The sequence below is a fragment of the Magnolia sinica genome, chromosome 1, assembly GCF_029962835.1.
Source record: "Magnolia sinica isolate HGM2019 chromosome 1, MsV1, whole genome shotgun sequence".
Taxonomy (NCBI): domain Eukaryota; kingdom Viridiplantae; phylum Streptophyta; class Magnoliopsida; order Magnoliales; family Magnoliaceae; genus Magnolia; species Magnolia sinica.
In genome coordinates, this window is record NC_080573.1 from 90,821,167 (window position 1) to 90,843,088 (window position 21,922).

At 37.6% G+C, this 21,922-nt stretch overlaps 2 protein-coding genes across 2 annotated transcripts in view; both read left to right on the plus strand.

Moving 5' to 3' along the window:
• Positions 1-742: 742 nt before the first annotated feature.
• On the plus strand, positions 743-4,825 carry LOC131247578 (bifunctional pinoresinol-lariciresinol reductase 2-like). The gene is made up of 2 exons (XM_058247739.1): positions 743-1,069; positions 4,742-4,825. The coding sequence occupies exons 1-2, from the start codon at positions 743-745 to the stop codon at positions 4,823-4,825; spliced, it is 411 nt and encodes a 136-aa protein (XP_058103722.1).
• Positions 4,826-5,179: 354 nt separating this feature from the next.
• Positions 5,180-21,922, plus strand: part of LOC131247594 (uncharacterized) — a 79,137-nt gene continuing 62,394 nt past the window's right edge. The window contains exons 1-13 of the mRNA XM_058247740.1: positions 5,180-5,697; positions 5,839-5,925; positions 6,393-6,472; positions 6,576-6,689; positions 6,995-7,242; positions 7,917-8,149; positions 8,238-8,528; positions 8,633-8,761; positions 9,093-9,264; positions 10,071-10,180; positions 10,302-10,394; positions 10,944-11,187; positions 11,278-11,481. Of these exons, the coding sequence (XP_058103723.1) occupies positions 5,443-5,697; positions 5,839-5,925; positions 6,393-6,472; positions 6,576-6,689; positions 6,995-7,242; positions 7,917-8,149; positions 8,238-8,528; positions 8,633-8,761; positions 9,093-9,264; positions 10,071-10,180; positions 10,302-10,394; positions 10,944-11,187; positions 11,278-11,481 (2,260 nt within the window). The 5' untranslated portion in view covers positions 5,180-5,442. The remainder of the gene's footprint in view (positions 5,698-5,838; positions 5,926-6,392; positions 6,473-6,575; positions 6,690-6,994; positions 7,243-7,916; positions 8,150-8,237; positions 8,529-8,632; positions 8,762-9,092; positions 9,265-10,070; positions 10,181-10,301; positions 10,395-10,943; positions 11,188-11,277; positions 11,482-21,922) is intronic.

The following is a 21,922-nucleotide window of genomic DNA, read 5'->3' on the forward strand; positions in this document are numbered from 1 at the left end:
CGAAAAACAAAGAAAAGGTAAGAATCTTCTAAAGCTATCATGATATGATGGTATTACTTTGTGCATATTAATGGAAAATGGATGATTGATGGGTTTTAAATATATCTTCTTCTTTTTTCTTTTTCTTTTTTTTTGCAGTTTGTTTTTTTTTTTTCAAAAATTTTAAGAGAATCATATAAAAATAATCCTACAGTTTTAGGCTACCATTTGTGATTCAGTAGAGTCTATCCCTTGTTATGGTTAGCAATACGATAATAAATTTGACAACATTATCAAGTACAGTGTTTTGTGTTATCTACTCTCAAGGTAATAGGAGGTGCATATTCAAGGAGCTTGTATCTTAACTTTTGCCATACCAAACAGTCCAATACATGTTATCGTCTAAAGCTACGAATAGATTCTAATTCTTGTAAGTTCTTCTCTTTTGTTTTCTCTAATACTCTACTTAGATTGTTACACCCTGAATAGAAAATCCCATGAAGCTAATATATTCTAAAATTTGGAAGTCTCTCTTTTGCTTTTTCCAAAACCCTACTTAGATTGTTACACCCCGAATAGAAAATCCCATGAAGCTAATACATTCTAAAATTTGGAAGTTTCTCTTTTGTTTTCTCCAACACCCTACTTAATTAGATTATTACAACCTGAATATAAAATCCATGGTTGTTGGGTGGTTTACACTATAAATGGCAAGAGGACACTAGATAAAATCACCAAGGTCAGAGAGAGAGAGATGACAATAATGAGCAGCAGCCGTGTACTGATCGTGGGTGGCTCTGGCCACATGGGTCGAAGGATGGTGCGAGCGAGCCTTGCACTTGGCCATCCCACATATGTGCTATTTCGAGACGAGAACATCAATGACATGGAAAAGGTGGAGCTGCTCCTGGATTTGAAACAAGAGGGTGCACACCTTGTGTCCGGCTCATTCGATGACCGTGATAGCCTTGTGCGAGCCGTTAAGGATGTGGATGTGGTGATCTCGACCGTTGCAGGAAACCATATCCAAGATGCCATTCTGGAGCAGCTGAAGCTCGTAGACATCCTCAAAGAAATGGGCCATATCAAGGTGTGTGACCATAGCTGGGCTATTTTTCACCGTTCTGCACTTATTGAAAATGGACTAGAATTAATCCTCTACCACACCCCACCTGATCTCTAAGAGACATAAATCTCAAGTGGGCCACACCAATGGGAAAATTTTAATCTAATACCCAAAGCCTCAAGTTCATGTAGTGTAGACCGCCTGAATTTAGGATTGTCCCTTCATCCAATGAACCAATGAAGGACGAGATGATGAACGATTGGATTGAATATAAACAAAAAGTTGACCCAACAGACATGAACAGTGGACGTTTCGATTCGCATGTATGGTTTCTGGGTCATCATGCAGTTGGGTCACTGCAAATGTTGCGTCCCACAAATACGAGTGACCCACCCATCATCAGTTCATGAGAAATAACCCACCTGATGAGAGGGAAATGTGTCGCACTGGGACATGTGGGTCCCATGTCGGTTCCATCGACTTAAGTGACAATCAGCCCCTTCCAATATGTCAGTTTTGGGATGAGTCTCAAGGTTCATGGCTTCGATCCAGCCCAAGTTTCAGGACCGTTCATTCATTAACGCCTGCTTCTGCCAGCCTCAAAGGGCGCGCAAGTGGACCCGACTGTGCCAAACTTATTTAACTCGAGTTTTTTTAAGCATCTGGATCAGGGGCTCTGCTCATGGCTAACCCAGTGCCTTATCTCATGGACTGGACTGAGTCTGGACTATGGTCCTTAGCTGATGGGTTGTATTCGGACGTGCTTTGGCCTAGCCAACCAGGTCCATATACGAGTTTACATTGGGTAGAGGATTCTGTATTCCCAAGCGGCCATTTCGATTAGGAATTCGAATGTCCGAGTATTCCTACTATCATAATTCTGACGTTTGGAGGATGGTAGGGATTAAAAAAATCCCAGCGATTTAAATGGCCACTGGGCCATTGCAATACCCAAAAGATGGGCACTTGGCTTTCCAAAAATAATAGGCAATTAAGGTATGGAACCCATGGGATGTAAGGTCTAAATCCATACAGGCACCATCTGTAGTACAGTATATATGGACCTGCCATCTCTCTTGCCATTGACTGGAAGGCTAAGGTCACCCATAAGAAGTGATTTCTTGGGGCGCGGTTTGGGTGGATCCCTGGTGGATCCCTAACTGTGGGGCCCATTTTGATGTATATGTGTATCCACACCGTCCATCATTTTTGACTGCTCATTTTAGGGATTGATCCTGAAAATGAAGCAGATCCAAATCTAAGGTGGACCATACCACAGGAAACACTCTTGATTGAATCCCCATCATTAAAAACTTCATGGGGGCCACCAGAATGTGTATTTTTCTTCCCAACTGTTGATAAGCTCACAAAGACCTGAATGAAGAGAGCACACAAATATCAGCTTGATCCAAAGCTTTTGTGCCCATGAGAAGTTTTTAACAGTCGATTACCACTGTTTCCTGTCTTATGGTCCACCTGAGATTTATATCTGCTTCATCTTTGGGATTTTTCTCTAGAATGACTTTTCAAAACAGATGGACGGTGTAGAAATAAGGCAAGTAAATCACCCCACGGTCAGGGATCTCACCCACCTCAGCGGATCTGGGCTGCGCCTAATTTCTTGAGAAGAACGAGCAATCAAAGGTGGGACCAACGTTATGATGAATGTCCAGCAATGGCAGCACAATTTTAGTATGATCAATATGGACAGTCGATTTTCCAAGGTATTGATTAAGGGTAGATCATCCAATGTGATTTTCAAGATAAACAATTAAGGATGGGATTGACATGATGGATGTCATATATCAATGATTATAACATTTGTAGCATGGTTAATATTTACTATCAATTTGCCTATACGTTGATTAGAAGATTAGGATCATTCAAGGAAAGTGATTTTTCAGACAGGGATGGATAATCTACAGTGGGACCCATATGATAGATGGTCTAGATCAATGATTGGACTTATAGTGTGTTTAATTAATATGGACCATCCATTTCTCTAGGCGTTGGATTAATGTTTAAAATCATCAAATGTATCTCATTTTTAAGAGGGATGGACAATCAAGGGTGAACCCACATAACCTATAGTCTAGGTCAATGATTAGACCATTCGCATTATGATCATGGACCATCCATTTCTCTAACTAATAAATGAGCAGTTAAGATCATCCAACACAAGTGATTAATTAAATGGGAAAACAACAGTATATGATGGATGGTTTACATTAATGATTAACCTTATGTACTTGTACAATCCATTTGGGTGTCCATTTCACTAACCATTGAGTGCACCCTTGGGATGTTCCAAAAAAAGTGACTTTTTTAAGGAGATGGCAGATCATGGACAGAACCACAAGATGGATGGCCAAGGTCAATAATCAAATGTAGTATGATCTATATGGGTTGTTGATTTCCCTTAACAGTTGTGGATTATTCATATCCATTTTTTTCTCAAGTGGGCAATATCCATTCCACTCATCAAAATTGATTGCATGCTATACAATTTATTTTTCAGAGTTATAGTTGAATAGAGTGGGCCAGATTTGTTCATTTAATTTGGATGCTTTTGAAATAAATAAACAGTACACAACATTGGTTTTCCTAACTAGCTAGTAAGCCAACCAAACCCAATTCAATACTTGGAAATCCATAAATCCAGGTCATCTAAATGCCCCCCGGGAGTTCTTTTTGCCTCTGTCCCTGGCTTGGATTAAGCGTCCATAGCTACCACAGAGGTCCACATGCTCTTAGTGTTTCAAGAATTAAAAGCGTTCATGTTGCGAACTCTTTGGCATGTGGACTACAGCACTACAACAAAAAGTGGATTAGCCAACGATTTATGTGACTAATTTACCGGCGCTAATTAAAATGGGCATCGATTAGCGATCGGGTATATATACCGTACTAAAAGCTCTAGCCCTGTTTCTCTCCCCTCTCCCGACTCTCTCCCTCTCACCGCCCCCGACGCTCTCTCTCTCTCTCTCTCTCTCTCTCTCTCTCTCTCTCTCTCTCTCTTCTCTCTCTCCCTCCCTCCCTCCTTTCCGATCTCGTCCCTCTCTCTCTCTCTCTCTCTCTCTCTCTCTCTCTCTCTCTCTCTCTCTCTCTCTCTCTCTCTCTCTCTTCTACCAATAAATCTGATATTGTAACAAGTTGGGTAGATTTCTATCGCTACCCCTGAAAATGTCGCTCGATGCCACTGCACTCGAACACGTTTGCTATGTCCGCTGCACTCAATCGGTACTCTCTCTCTCTCTCTCTCTCTCTCTCTCTCTCTCTCTCTCTCTCTCTCTCTCTCCTGCACCTCATTCCTTTCATGCATCTCCCGATTTCTCCAAATCTCCCAAAACCCTAGAGATTTTAGTTGATTTCTCTAAATCTTCTAAAACCTTATTCACATTCCAACTCTGCAGCTGCCTGAACTGAAGAGACTGGTCAGGTGGTTTTTTTCCTCTCTCTTTTAATCACTAATGGATTTTATTTTTTACTTCACTGGATTTGGGATTTTACAGGCCACTTATTTCTTACACAAAGCATGCTTGTATAGAATTTGAGCTATAAGCATGTCACATGTTTGACGAAATTCCTGAAACAAATGTGTGTAATTTTTATGTTTGTTTTTCTTAATGGTTTGGTAGGTCTTTTTTTTTTTTTTATGGTTTTGTTTTCATGTTTTGTTTATCTGTACTTGTACAGTACAAACATGCATCTCTTTTATTCTCCCATCATGCTGAAAACACTTGCCCCAATGAGGAGAAACAATCAAGCCAGAAACTATAGGGGGCTAAGGCTCTTCAGGACCTGCTACAGGTGAGGAGGCATGGAGCACATCGCTATGCCTGCACCATGGACCAGAGCACGATTACACAAGGAGACCACATACATAAAACTTTAGCTATGAAATCATGAGAATACATAAAACTTTAGCTATGAAATCATGAGAATTTCTGTTTGGTATATGATTGACAAAGCATGATCATACAGCCAACCCCAAATTGGTGGGATGAGGCTAGGATGATGATGATGGTGATGTAAATAAATAAAGAAAAAGAAATTCAAACAAAGATTAGTGACTGACCAGGGAGTAAAAACCCATCAAGAAAGATTACCTATTATGTAATGTGATGACATATTATGGTTGATTGAGAGTCCAAAATGATGCTGCCCAAATGATCCTAACCATCAGATCAGTCTGATATTGAGGTTGTTGTCTATCCCAAAAAGTGCCACTTAATTTGAAAGATCCTGATTCTGATACATGCATCACATGTGTAGGGTGCATGGATCACCACCATTTTGAGACTGTTAGTGAACTACCACCATTGGTGTCATTTCAAATTAGATATTTGCTCCTTTTACTTTCTAACCAGAACTTTTGACTGATTGTGTGTGTGTATATGCAGGCTAGAGCAAGAATATCTTCTACGGTGAAAGCTATAGTTGAAGAGAGAAGATCAAAGGGAGAGAACTCTGCTGGTAATAAGAAAAGTGATTTCCTTGAAATACTCCTATCAGCAAATAGCCTGTCTGAGGATGAAAGGGTGAGCTTTGTACTGGATTCTTTGTTGGGTGGGTGTGAGACCACCTCCCTCCTCATGGCATTGGCAGTTCTCTTCTTGGGTCAATCACCAGCTGCTTTGCAACAACTGAGGGTAGACACAATCTGTCTCTCTCCTCCCCTTTTAGCCATTTCAAGCTCCATATAAAAAAGCTGAAATTCAATGGCCTTCTTTGAAATTTTTTATAAAAAGAAAAGAGAGAAAATGAAAGAAACCCTTTTTTTTTTGAAACAGTCAGAGCATGAAAGTATAAGAAATGTGAAAGGAAAAGAAGAGTACTTGAACTGGGATGACTACAAGAAAATGGAGTTTACTCAACATGTAAGTGTAACTTTCTAATCTTTTAAATTAAGGCTATAGATTAATATATGACTTTATATTGGTTTCTTAAATGGTAGTGATTGGATAGATGGTACACGTGGCCCCAATGTGGAAGGATCATATCCTGATGATTTTAACTTATTGAATGATCAGGTGGGCCACACCACAGCCACCTGAGTATCTTTTGAGTGTCAAGGAGAACATGAAGAGGTCCAAAGGTAGTTAATTAGATTGGATGTCACACACAAATCAAAATTGGCCCACACCTAGAATTGTAGGTCAAACTCAAGCTAAAAAGCTTTTTAGTGGATCAGCCTACTTTTAATGAATGGTGCAAAACACATGCTAGATTAACACTTTTTGTTTATTGCTTTTTCTAGCTGTCCTTGTTCTTTTTATTATTATTTTTCTCACTTTCTAGCCTGTTTCCAATGATGTGTATGATTTTTAATGTTTTTTAATTGAAGGTCATTAATGAAGCTCTCAGATGTGGGAACATGGTCAAGTTTGTGCACCGAAAGGCCCTCAAGGATGTCAATTGTAGCAAGTACCTTGTCAGCGATAGAGAAGAATGGTTGCCTTAATCATTTTTTTCAGTTAAATGGGCATAGGTTTCTCAACCAATGACTCTAGGAAGTTCAAAAGTGTAGTGGTGGCACAAGTGACAGTTCTGTGGAAGAATCAATCAGTGCAGTGCTAGGAGCACTTGAGAAGCTGCCTCTAGATGAGAGCCTAACTGCTTCAGGAATGGATTCTCTCTCTGGGTTTTTTTTTTTGGTTGGATTTTGATGAGGTTGGATCTATGTAAATCAATTTTTTTTGTCAGATGCTTTGATTTGAAATTCTTCTGAAATTAGCTGCCTTCAATTTTTTCTGAGGATTACTTGGGTAAAATATGGTGTTCTTCTTCTTCTTCTTCTTCTATCAGAAAGACATATAGTGATATTTTCCTGCTCAGATTGGCATGCTAACAAAAGCTGTTATAAGAATCATCTGTTTTCTTTCTCATACTTCAATGTATAAACATAAACTTTCTTCAGGCACTGTGCTTTTCTTTCCCATGTTGGAGGTATGACCCGAAGATCGCCCCTTTGAAAGATGGGGCCCAGTCGGTGCTGGTTTCGCAGTTCATGATGGAATTGCAGGGGCTGAAGACGGTGGACGGAGAGGATCCCCCAAGGATTTTGCACTTCAATCCGAGGTTGAAGGGCGACTGGAGTGGGAAGCCTGTGATTGAGCAGAACACTTGTTATAGGATGCAGTGGGGCTCCGCTCTCCGGTGCGAGGGTTGGAAATCCAAGGCTGATGAAGAGACAGGTATGTGATTTTTTTGCACTTCTTTCTGTTTATATTAAATCCGAGACTGTTCTAGTTGTTTTAAGCACAATTCAACTCAATTTGATATGCGGATTGTCTGACTGGGCGATTGTTTTGACTCGAGTATCCTCTTCAAATGTATTTTTAAGTGAGATTTAAGTTTTAGAATATCTTCAGGATAACCCATAATGTGGATTTTGATGTTAGTGCAATTCTGTTAATAGATCCTTGTCTTTTATTGTATCAAACGGGTGTGGTGTTGGAAATCCTATGGTTCTCAGCTCAATTCGACAGGCTAATTGTGCAAAATAGTGATTCCTTTTCTTCTTCTTCTTCTTCTTTCTTTTTGTATGCCTAGGATTGTTTATTAAGTGGTGAATCTCTGCCTTCGATTTGATTGATCTTTTACTTGGGAAAATTCTTTGTATTTTAATTTTTAATTTTTATTTTTAAAGAAAGAACAAATCTTACCTCCCAATTCTCAATTGAAGAGGCGATAGTATTACACTTTCAAGATATAGGCAACTACCCAAATTGTATTGGGTGGTATCGGACTGTTTTGGGTCGATACAGCTGTATCGTTTATTTTGAATGTCGAGATTAGGCTAGGCTAAAAATTTATTCCATCACAAGCATTATCTCTTAAAGTACTTAACTGGGATTGGTATGTGCAGTTGATGGACTACCAAAGTGTGAGAAGTGGATCCGTGATGATGATAATCACTCAGAGGAATCGAAAACAACGTGGTGGTTGAACCGACTAATAGGCCGAACAAAGAAGGTCTCAATTGATTGGCCATTCCCGTTTGTGGAGGATAAGTTGTTTATTCTCACCCTTAGTGCTGGGTTGGAAGGTTATCATGTCAATGTTGATGGGAGGCATGTCACATCGTTTCCTTATCGCACTGTGAGTACATTTAGAAGTCCTTTGAATCAATTTTAATGGGACTGTTTGAGTTTTAAGTTGATTCTGAAGGTTTTGGTGATATTAGCAGGGGTTTATTCTCGAGGATGCAACTGGGCTATCACTGAATGGCGACCTTGATGTCCAGGCTATATTTGCTGCATCTTTGCCCACTACACATCCAAGTTTTGCCCCTCAAAAAATTCTTGAAATGTCAAGTAGATGGAAGGCCCCACCCCTTCCAGATGGCCCTGTGGAGCTCTTCATTGGCATCCTTTTAGCGGGCAACCATTTTGCTGAGCGGATGGCTGTAAGGAAGTCTTGGATGCAGTCACAACAAATCATATCTTCTAATGTGGTGGCCCGATTCTTTGTGGCACTGGTAAGGGCATCTCTTGAGTCATTCTCTGAAACCATCCATGTGTATCTTTGCACTGTTTTAACTTGAATTTAGAATCTAATGTTGGGTATCATTTTTGAGGAAAGCATGGAAGGAAGGAAGTGAATGTGGAGCTAAAGAAAGAAGCAGAGTTCTTCGACGACATTGTAATAGTGCCTTTCATGGATGGCTATGATCTAGTTGTTTTGAAGACAGTTGCCATCTGTGAGTATGGGGTGAGTGAAATTCAACTATCAAAGTTGGAAATACTTCTAATTATGAAATATTGTTATCGTTAAGGAAAAAAATTAGAAATTTGTATGCCTTGATAATGGAAAAGTTTATAAGGATTGATGGACTTGATGTATTTGTTTATTGACACAGGTCCATGCATTCTCTGCAAATTATATCATGAAATGTGACGATGACACATTTGTCAGAATAGAAATACTTCTAATTATGAAATCTTGTTATCTTTAAGAAAGAAAAAGTTAGAAAATTGTATGCCTTGATAATGAAAAAGTTTATAAGGATTGCTGGACTTAATGTATTTGTTTATTGACACAGGTTCGTACAGTCTCTGCAAATTATATCATGAAATGTGATGATGACACATTTGTCAGAATAGATTCGGTGATTAAGGAAGCCAAGAAAGTCCCCAGTGGTAGAAGCCTATATGTTGGAAACATGAATTACTACCACAAGCCCTTGCGTTATGGTAAATGGGCTGTGACATATGAGGTATAAATTAACTTTCCCCACCTTTCCCTTAAATTATTATACTGCTCTTTTAAAAATAAAATAAAATAAAATCCGTTGCTTGAGTAATTATGTGGTACTAAATCGCACTTGATGATAAAATGCTCTGAATTGCATTCCTTGAACGGGGGACTGCCATGGTTACATATTGAACTGTTTGGAAGAAACAAAGGAAAATCTGGAACTTTACTTGCCTTTTCCATCTTAGAAGAGTTTTTGGGGTCGGGTACTTATCTTAGTTTACTTATGCAAGTAAAAGAGGTATTATGGGACACCAACATGCTCCGAAAACAATGTTTCCTCATTGACTTACTACAGGTTTAAAGGAAGCAAAAGATTGAAAAGTAGATGATTTATTGCAATAAATAGAGCGGACTGGGAACTAAATTTCATATCTTGTTGGCAAAAATGGAACTGAATTGAAAACTTTAGTATTAGAGACTCTATTCATGCTCAGGCCTTTCATTTCTTAGAGAAGTCAGGACACTGGTCCAAACACCATGGCCTGTTGCATAGTCAGGATAGCCACATTAGTCTAATTTACCAGGACTAGAATCTCAATTCCCTACTGACTTTTCAACTTTAGTAGAATGTCTATTGTCAAATGCAGCAAACACTGCAAGCATTGGGGCGGTATTGCTTTTCTGGTGATTTATATACTTTCATTGTAATATTTATGGGTTTTGGTGGAAACCTCGTCATTCGTTCTCATCGTCTTATTCATTACCAACTTCTCTTTCCTTCACTCTAAATAGCTCACAACACTATGCTTATTGTTTGTGTTTCAAGAATGGCCAGAAGAAGATTATCCACCGTATGCCAATGGCCCAGGCTACATCGTATCATCAGACATTGCACAATTTGTTGTAACAGAGTTTGAGAAACACGCCTTGAGGGTTTGAGGGTAAGATGTACAAACTTCTGCTGCTATTGTTTTAACCCTTATTACCAACTTGAAAAAAAGAAAAAGAAAAGGAAAAAAAAGGCCATCACGCTGACAATTCAACTCTGAAACAGCTCTTCAAGATGGAAGATGTGAACATGGGCATGTGGGTGGAGCAGTTCAACAGCACGACACCCATCGAGTATCTACACGACCTGAATTTACTGGCATGCTAGGGCCTCTCAAATCCATACAAAGGCTTCTACCGGCGCTTGTGTAGAAAGTTTACAGCGCTTTTTCATGAGACCGGCGTTCAAAGTAATTTTTAACGGCGCTTTTTCGCGTCGTAAAAACATGCAATTATCGGCGCTCAGAAAGGCGCCGATAGAAGTTATCTAGCGCCGCCAATACTTTTAGCGACATACCCATTTATCGGCGCTTGAAAGAATTAAAAGCGTTCATGTTGCGAACTCTTTGGCATGTGGACTACAGCAAGAAACTTACGCTGAATGATCTGTTGATGAATTTAGAACAACGAAAACAAAAATCAATGGGTCTCACTCAACTTTAAAATTTAAAGGCGAGAATCATCAATAAAGCTTGATCATGGGACGTTAACTTATTTATAGCAGTAAAGAAAATATAAATGGTCTAAATTGTTGAACGGCCAAGCATGCCAAAATAGCGTATATTCCTAATGCAGATTCACATAGCTGCTTTCACGTTCTATAAAGCATTCATTTGTCTTTTTTCATCTCCTCTGTTATTGTTCACAGAGGTTTGTACCTTCTGAGTTTGGAATGGACCCGGATCGGATGACCGACGCTCTACCTCCTGGCAACCAACTTTTCAAGGACAAAAGTCTGGTCAGACGTGCGATCGAGGAGGCTGGCATTCCACATACCTATGTGTCCGGAAACTGTTATGCTGGATATTTTGTCGGGGGCCTAGGTGAAATTGCACAGGGTCTGATCCCACCACGCAAACACGTTACACTGTTTGGAGATGGCAATGTCAAAGGTAAGAGGGACCCATGTCATTTCAAGTGCCGATAAGATGGTATGCGGTTGTTTTCGTTATCAAAATGATCTTGTTCGCATGTTTTCGCAGCGGTGTGGAATGATGAGAAGGACATCGCAACATACGTCGTAAAGGCGGCCCACGATCCACGTACGCTAAACAAAGCGATATTCGTTAGGCCTCCTGCGAACGTATTGTCGCAGAGGGAGGTGGTGCAGATATGGGAGAAACTGATTGGCCATGAATTACACAAGGCATGCATTTCAGCCGAAGATTGGTTAAAAACCATGGAAGGTACTCCATCTATCTGTACGTATGCATCTATACGAATGTACTTGCGTGTATGCATGCGCATGCATATGGGCACATGTCCATCAACCAAATTGTTCAGATCATCTGCCAGTTGTGGATGGAGAAATTCTAAAACCACGCCGGTTAGATTATTTTAACTAGCCTATTGGTGGGCAATCAAATGGACTATTGAATAGACAACAAGCAACTGCACGAATTTAGAATTCACGGGGGAAATCAGATGGTTAGGATTGCCTGATTAGGATGTGGGTATCATTGATCCACAATGGGACTAGGATGCGGATGGTTTGGATTGACTTACCTGTATGCAATATGCATAGCAAATGAGCTTCCACCGTCTAAAAATATGGTGGAAAACACCTACAATAATCTAACCTAGATGTAGGTATGGGAAACGATCGAGTAGAACTCATGTGCGCCAGACAATGCTTGTGTCTATACATGCTGATAATGCAACACTGCTATAGTTCAATATGTTGATAACAATTTCCAAATTTTTGTTTAATTAGGACACTTAGTTACTAAACTTTGATTAAGGTAGAAATCTCCATAATCTTTCTCTTAATTTTTAAATAAAATAGTTTTTGCTTTCGTGTCTCTCTTCTTTCACTACTTTTTACGCTCTCTTCTTTTATCTTCTTCTTCCTTTTCCATGGATGTCAAGGCCCTCATCTCTATAGCATTGTTTATGGATTTTTGTATATAGTATTAGAGTATCGTAGATGAGTAAATTGATCATGTTTTGAATTATTTCACTTCCACTTTGTGTTAGTTCTCCTCTGCAAGTATTCATTTACTATTGGTGTTCTCAATCTTATCAAAATTGAGTGCTATTATTCCTCAACTTTTTATGACGAAAAATTATAAAAATTAAAAAGTGTGGTTATGAAGCTATTTAATAGGCCAAGCCTAGATTTTGGGATATCATAGATGATAGAAATCCTAAACTGATGTCAAATAAAGTTAGAACTCTAAATTGGAGGAAGAACGATGGGAAGGCTCTATATATGATCTAAATCTCTTGTAGATCAATTATGCTTTTTTATATTAGAGAATTGAATTCAGTGAAAGAAGAATGGGATTGCTTAACCATAGCACACAAGAGAATGAGCAGCAGAGAAAGCTGTTTCTAAAAGTAAAATTGAAGACGATCAAGCAAGGCAACGACTCAATGACAAAGTTTTCTCGAAAGTGAAGGGTTTATGTGATGAAATGGAGGGAATTGGCATCTAGATGAAAAATAACACTCAGCTGGGGATCATCTCAGATAGTCTATGAAAGCAGTTTAATGTTATAAAGTGTTAATTCAACAAAATAAGCTACCTGTGGAGGAGGCATTGAGTACGTTACTACAAAAAGAGACTTTTGGAAAGATGAATATTGGAGAATCAAAATGATTCTAAAAAGGTGTAGAGAAGCAATAATACTTTCTTTTCACAAACATGTGGTCAACCCATGGGATGAAAATAGCTTATGGCTTGAGAAGAAATTCTCAAAATTTTAACCAAAATCATTGATAATGCCAACATCATCAACAATCTCGATCACCCACCACCAATAACAATTAAAACAATTCTCAAATAGGCATAGGCCAAAATTTAGTTAAGTATTATATTATAGAAATTATGAGCATTGTACAAAGCAATGTAGATATGATAAAGGAAACTACATTGTTAAATATAAATAAAGATATTATAAAGAGAAGACCAAAGAAGCCATTTAAGCAATACAAGCTTCAAAGTCGGGTGTAGATAAGTGGTATATAGATATGGCTTGCTTGAATCACATGACACCAAGAGAAGATCTCTTTATTAATAAAAAGCTAGTGTCGAGTGCATCGGGAGGTATCCCTAGAAATAACATCCTCCTTAAGTTCAGATATAAGGGTAGCATCAGCCTATAAGATTCAAATGGAAATAAAAAAAATATGTCTAATGTATTGCACACGTCAAAGTTACAGAAGAATCTCTTATTCATTGGACAACTTAAAGATCAAGGTTACAAGTCAAATTTGGTGATGAATAATATAAAATTCTATCAAAAGATGATGGTAGGATCATTACTCATGAAAAAGAAAGTAGGCCAATTTTTGCACTTACTATGAAATTTTCTTCTACGAAATTCTCATTCAAGGTAGCTAATTTGTAGCATATGCGATTGGGTCATTGTAACCTTCAGAGAATCAAATATGTGTCATAAAAGAAACTCATCACTAAAATATTGTTGACAAAGTATGATAAGAATCACATGTGTGAGGTATGCGAATTTGCAAAAGCAACGTGTTATCATTTCACATTGACCATCACCATAGCTTGTTATCAACTTGAATTCATCTATAGTGATGTTTGGGGGACCAAGCTTAGTGAAATCATATACACACTTAAGGTACTACTTACATCATTGAGTTCTCAATTAAGATATATTTTCTATGTTAAAGATCCGAAGTATTTAAATACTTTAAAAAACTTAAAGCATTTTTGAAAAATTAGTTCAATTAAAAATAAAAATTCTATGAACCGATAATAGTAGAGAGTATTTATATAACAACTTCAATGCTTTTCTAAAAGTACATAGAATTAAAAACTAAAATACTTACCTAAGAATGCCTCAACAAAATAGAATTGCTGAGAGAAAGAATCATTACATGGTCAAGGTCAATCGAGCTATGATGAACATAAAAAAATACCTTAAGTGTATTTGACTAAAGCCATGGATATTGCAATATACTTTATCATTCATATGTCATTATGAGCAAGTATGAAATTCCCATGTCAAATTCTTTATAAGGAGGATCCAAATGATGCATCTACAAGTATTTGAATGCATAGCTTACAAGAAGCGTGGTGATAAAAATTATAACAAACTTAATTGGAAAATCATAAAATATTTTTTAGATATTCATCTGAAAGAAAAGCATACTAGTGTTATGATTTGTTAAATCATTGTATCCACAAGAGTTGTGATGTAACTTTTGATGAAAATTTACTATAATATCAAGCTTTAAATGATAAGATAGGGTCTTCAGAAACTTTATCAAATGAAGAATTAGATACATGACCATTCACTCTACAATCATAAAAGTTGATAAGAAGATCTTAGTTGGTAAAATCAAAGGAGAATGTGCTTATGGCCTCATCAAGTGGTGATTTAGAATAATAACATCACATTTGTAAAAGGTTTCCTGTTTAAAATTTATTGATTATTATATCACAAATATACACTATTCTTACATGATGCATGCCGTGGATTCTTACAAGACAAAAACCATTCAAGAAGCGGTTGATGATCTTCAATGAAAGCAAGCTATGGAAGAAGAGATGGGTGAACTGAAAAAGAATTTTACATGGAACTTGATTAAGCTTCTTGAGGAAAAGAAAGCTATTAGTTACAAGTAGATATACAAAATAAAGTGAATGACTGAAAGTGAAGTAAAATGTTATAAGACATGCTTTGTGGCTAAAGGTTTTTCTTAAAACTATAGGAAACATTATGATAAAAAATAGTCACATGGATAAAATCTCAAGAGTAGCTTTGACAGTTGCAAATGGTTCGATTTTTCAATAAATAGATGTAAAGAATGCATTCTCAAATGGAAATATTGATAAACATATGGAAGAACCAAGGGATTTGAATTTCTTAAAAAGTTTAAACAATTGTACAAGCTTAAGAAGGTGCATTGTGGTCTAAAATAAGAACCTATAACTTAATTTGCAAAGGTTAGGGAACTCTTTTCTTCAAGTGATTTTATTTCTTCTACTGATGCATCACTTTTGTAGAGCACTCTACAAAGGAATGGTTATATATGTCATATATAGTTGATTTGATAATTACATGGAGTTTTTTAGAAGAGGTGTGAAAAGTTTTTTTTTAAAAAACATTCTATCTCAAAAGTTTAAGATGAAGGATTTGCGACACCTTCGATAATTTTTGGGTATTGAAATGATAAGAGATTAAAAAAAATGATTTTTTATTTTTTGAAAGGAAATTTATTTGGACTTGCTTGCAAAGCTTGATTTGCTTACGTCAGAATTGATTATGACATCACTTGAAGTAAATTGTAAACTGTAAAAAATGAAGGAGAGCTACTTACAAACGTGCATACTTATCGAGAGATGGTTAGAAGGTTGATATACTTAACCAGTACTCACCTAGATTTGACATATCTAATTGGAGTAGTCAATTAGTTTATATAGGAACCAAGTAAGCCACATACAAATATTGAAGCGTATCTTGAGATATTTAAAAATTACCATTAATGAACATATGTTTTACAAGTATGGTGTATCACTAAAGCTTGCAGACCATTGTGATGCAGAGTAGGCCAGTGACACTTCTACATATCATTCAACATTAGTTTTTTTTTTAGTCTTGGATCTTGAAGCATGTCATAGGGAAAAAAACCAACTAATTATTATGTTGTCTTTTAATGAAATTGAATATTGAATTGCAATGATAGTTACATGTGAAAGTGTGTAGTTAACACAACTAATGAAAGATTTTGGATAAAAAGTTGAATATCCCTTTTCAATTGTGAATGATAGTGTTAGCTCGATCATGCAAGCATAGAATCCAACGTTTCATGCTCATATGGTTCACATTGAGGCCTATTATCACGTTACTCACGAGAAGGTCATGAGTAAAGAGGTAAAGTTTATTCACATCTATACAAGTGACCAAGCAGCAGATATTTTCACCAAAGCACTAAGCATAGATAAGTTATAATCTCTTTAAAAGAAGTTTAGGAGTGATAAACACAAGTTGAACTTAATAATGAGGAGAGCATTGAGAATCAATGTTAAGCCATAATTTAATTAGGATACTTAGTTATTCAACAAGCTTTCATTAAGTCAAATTAATAAAGCAGTTAGTTAGAAGATTTCCTTCCTAAGGTTGTGCTATTGGTAGGATTGAAAAATAAGGAGCCCTCTTCTATATAAGGGCTAGCTAGAATGTAAAAAACACATATAAAAACACTCCTCCCTAACTCTTACTTTTTGAATGAAGTAGTTTTTTTTTTTCCATCGGTCTTTTTCTCTTTCACTTTTCTCTACACTCTTGTTTGTCTTTTTCTTCCTCCTCTATGGATGCTTTGACTTTTCTGTTCATAAACTAGCTTGTATGATTTTATATACTCCATAAAAGTAGGAAAGCAAGTATTTGTCATTATTGGTTTATCTATCAATGTGGATCAAATAGAATAAAAGACACATGCATTTGGTTGAGGGGAAGCCATTGGGGTTGCAGGTAGCCATTGTTCACAACATTCACCTGTTTTACGAAGGATGCTTGGCAAATTTTGAGTTGAGCAATGATGAGGAAGCTTCAAAGCTCTACCCAGAAGTCAAATATACAACTATTGAAGAATACATGAAACGATATGTATAAAGGCACGTTTGGATACATTATCAAACTAAATCGCAGTTATTAGTTTAATGCCGTGAAAATAAGAAAATTGTGATTTCCTTTCTTTACAATCTTCTTCTTAGTTTGGTCATGGTTCTTGTACCTATATTGAGCATAAATATCCTTATTTATGAAGTTTTTTATTTCTTCTCCTATGGGGTGCATAAGTGCAATCTTTCAAGCCTTCTTGATCTTCTAAAGGCACACTTCTAAATATCACAATTAAAAACATCCGATTAAAAGTAAATTATGGGCCATTTGATGGGTGGATGTGAATAGTGTGGCATTTTACAATTTAAGTTATCATAAATCGAATAATAAAATTACATAAAGACTAAATCGAGGAGCCAAAACATGCAATTCAACAAATTTCTAAAGTCAACCACAGGAATGGGAAGACATGCATATTCCCTTACATGATCTGGTGGCAACCATTGGTGAACATGGTTTCAATCAAACATGCTACTCTCTCTCTCTCTCTCTCTCTCTCTCTCTCTACCCTCTATCTTCTTCTCTCTCTTATCTCTTTGCTCCTATCATGCTTCCACTCACTACACCTCTCTCTTTCTCTATAAAGGAGATAAGGGGTTTGTTTGAGATGCTACTTATGGTTAAGCCCCACTTGGGGTTTGTTTAAGATGCTACTTATGGGTAAGCCCCACTAGGGGTTTGTTTGAGAAAAGTTATGTTTGTTAAATATAATGGTGTTTGTTTAGTAGTAAGTAGTGTTTGATTGGTTGGGAGTAGTATTTTTACCTTCCCATTATCTGTTAGGCGTTAGACATCTCATATAGTCATGTTGGTGTCATAGGATGACCATCAGAGATGATGACATCCGATAGTCATTTAGCGAGCAAGGCATGAGAAAAGGATAATTCGTAGTAAATGAGTTCTAAGGTCTTTTAATTGCATTGAGGAGGCATTATTATTCTTGAGAGTTTATCAAGTATTTTGAACCATTTTTGCTTATGAATGCAAGTGTTTGTACGTCACATATTGTAAGTATTATATTTTATATCTAGCACCCTGTGTTGTCAAATTTTATAGTGACAAACCACTTAAGAGTGATTGATGAACCTTCAAGTTTAATAAATGGAAAGTTCACCTTCATTTAAAGATGAGTTTTTGTGTCATCTACATCAACAATCTAAAGCTATTACATCTTCAAGTTGAAGAGCATGTTCAACTGCCAAAGATCATACACAAGTCAGAGTGCAAGTACAACTTCATACACAAGCTCAAGTCCAAGCTCAAGTACAAGTACACAAGCTCAAGCTCAAGTGATCAAGCTTAAGTTTAAGCATTTAAGCTTAAGCTTCAAAGTGTACAAGTTCCAAACTTTAAAGTACTTCAAGTATTTTATCTACCGAAGCGACCGAGTTAACAAGTTCAATACTCACCCTAGAAAGAACTTAGGATTAGGTCATTAATGTTGTGTGTTTATATTGGGTCATAGTACTTATTTTAGGCTTTGCTTCGACTAGTCCTAGTCATTGTTCGACTAGTCCAGGCACTGGCTCAACCAGTCCAGGGTTTTTCTCAACCAGTCTAGGATTTTACTCAAAAAATCGGATAAAGTTGTTTGGTCTACAACCAATCAAGTATCCTGCTCAACCGGTCGTGGAGACTGGCTCGACCAGTCAAGCAAGACTTGACTCAAACTCCAGTAATGTGAATTTTGCCCACTCGACTAGTCGAGAGTCTTTTTTATCCGATCGCGCCAGAAATTTTGAAAGCTGGTTCTGCTAGGACTAGTCGAGCCGAACCTTAGACCAATCGAGGGAACTGAATTACAGCTTATAAATAGAGGACATTTCTTAGATTTTATCATCAATTCCAAGCCAATTCAGGCCATCACTTTGAGAGATTTGTCCCCACTATTGTGAAGTTATTGTGAGGTATTTATAATCATTTTAAATAGCTTTTTGATTTCTTAATTTATTGATCTCTTGTTATTCTATTCTACTTGATATAAAGGGGATTTTACTTTAACCCTTTTTGAGATCTAAGAAATTGAACCCAAGTAGCCAAAGGTTAGATTTAATTAAAATTCATTTAGACCTAGAACCTTTTCATTTGTGAGATTGAACATTGAACATCTACATCTATAAAGAATTGGTTCTACTAGGCTACATCGAAGAAGAATCGTCAGATAAGTATATTTCATTTATTATATTGTAGTTTGTATGCCAGAGAATCTTTCACTTTGGTTTTGACTGAGATAGCCAGAAAATCTCAGTGTGTGGGATTTTTAATTGTGATAGCCCTTTGAAAACACAATTGTAAAGGTTTTAAGGTGAACCTTGGAAAACCTTCTTTCTTAGTGAAAGCCGATATCCCGTGGGTTGTGGATATTGGGAGTGGAGTAGGGTGGTTGTTTGAGAATAGTTGGTGTACACCTGAAGCACTATAATTCTCGAAGTTTGTATGATGATGATGGTGGTGGTGGTGATGTATGTGATGTATTGAATGTTGTATTTATTTTCATGTACATGTGGTGAATGTTGTAATAGCCTGATTTATTTCTTTTGCCTCTGTAAGCCATTGTTTTTTGGTGTAAGGTTGTCCTTAGAACAACGTTTGTATCAACCTCTCAATACTTGTGCATTTGAGGTTGTTTATTTTATTTTTATTTGGCATATTCCTATTCACCCCCCCCCCCCCCCCCCCTTAGAGCTCGCCCTTTTCACGTATTAATTGAACCCAAGGGTTAACAACCCCAAATGCAGAGCTACAATGCAATCTTAACTCGGTGAGGCTGAGATCGTTCCATAGGAAATTAGGTTGAGAATACAATTAAAATTAAACAAATTGTCTGAGTTTTTAATCCAGTGGGAAATAAAAAGGTTTAACAATAATTAAAAACACAAAGGACTAGGAATTCTCACTTAACGAATTCTGAAAATCAATTTCGTCTTCTTCAAGTTAGTAACTCAATTAAAACCGGATTCCAATCCGTTCTAATTGGAATATAAAGTTATAAAGCCAATCATAAACATCTGATAAGATATAAGAATCGAGATAGATCAATCTCTCATGAAGATGTAGGCAATTAATCATAGGGAATCAAAAGCATTTATTGTACCTAGAGTTAACTATAGATCAATCGATTTTACAGATCAATTCTGTCACGTCCCAAACTCGGAAACCGGGCTCACAAAATTATCAATCACCGAATCCGGCACTGACAGCCTCTGTAGCACCCCATTCTCGGCTCCCGGTACCCATATACCAGGTTCCGATCCTCGGATCCTATAAGGAAGATTTTCAACATAAATTTGATTCGTAATAAGCATAACCCACAAACAAACAACTCCATCACATTTCCACTATGATATAAAAACTTTTAAGTATAATGCATAAAAGGAAATACAATAATAATATCAAAAGCTCCAGAAGTCCACTGCACGCTCCAATCTTAATGCTACTATGGCATCCTAGCGTCACCTGCACGCAACGATCGTGCATAAGCTTATAGAAAACTTAAAGGGTGGTGAAAGTGTGTGCACAAGGTAGTAATGCAAGAATGTAATATCAGAGTAATGCGAAAACATACTAGCAAGTCAATGAATGCTATCAGCCGTACCAAGGCCATGTGATGCAAGATGCATAAATGCTAACGGCCATATCAAGGCTATGTTATGCAAGACCTACATGGCCAAATGTCATATGTAAGATGTAATGCAAGCACACCAGTCCTCAGTTGGAATCTACATATCAATACAGTTCATCTCTCTGGAATATCAGCGGGGTCTAGTACACTCCAAATGGCACTGCCCCTTCCTCAGGCGTGTAGTCCAAGTGAGCATAACAAACCTCACTATCTACCTAGCCAATAACCTGTCAATACCTATTCGGCACGTCAATAGCGGACCCATTTACGAGCTGGTCAGACTTCGCCTCACAATTGCCCCCTACGCTCGGATGGGTAAGGCCAAACCCCCTTTCAACTGACTACGACATAATGGGAGACGTAGCCTCTTGGTATTCAGCCCTCATGTACTCATACATCCACTCAGTCTAGGCATTGAAGCATCCTCCATGGTACCATAAGGGTTTAGAGACTTTCACCCTGGGACATCCTTCGCGCCACCTTGTTTAACAAGGATTTTCGGTATCCAGTCCTACCGTCCACGCTATATCTGCGGAGGCTACAGCCCTGATGTCACTAAGGCATATAGTAATCACAATCACACAATGCAAGATGCATGAGTCAGGCATTCCAATCATATATCAATCCTGCGCATACCATGTGCTCATGTGGGACAATTCCACCTATCAAGGAGTCTCATAAACAACCTGACCAATGGCATATGCAATGGTCAACTACATCTCATATCAAGCATGTAGATGATGCGTATGGGCATGTATCATGATGTTATGCTATCACGAACTCATAATCGATATCAATAACCGACCTATATACAAGGCAGGGTCCATAGATGGATAGTCGATCTAAACCATAAAGATCGGCCCTCAACTGTGGATATACCAAATCTAATAGCACGGATCCCTCCATCTATGGCGATGATGAACCTCCTCATATCAAGGTTGGGCCTAGGTGGCCTACCTATATTCCTAAGGATCCGGAAAGGGTTCCTTCTCCATACTATTATATAGCCTGCTAGATGCCCTAGGGGGCCCAAATAAGTCCTAGGTGGACTCCAAGATAAAAAAATAATCCTACTAACAACCAATGGGGGCCCAACATCTTGGGATAACCCAATAAGAATAGATGGATCATGCAAGTGAGACCCAATGATTAGGGTCAACCCACTTAGAGAATGATGAGAATGGGCCTAACAAGGCATAAGGGAAGGTCACAATGAAGACATTTAACCATCATTGCCCATCAATGTGAACATTTAACCAACATTGCTCCCAAGGAGTGGCCCACATAGAGCCAAACATATAGTGGGCTCATGGCCTCACAGAAGGGCCTAATATACATCACAATGGGCCTCACTCAAGGGCTACATATACATCAGATCGGGCCTCGCCATATGGGCCTCATATACAT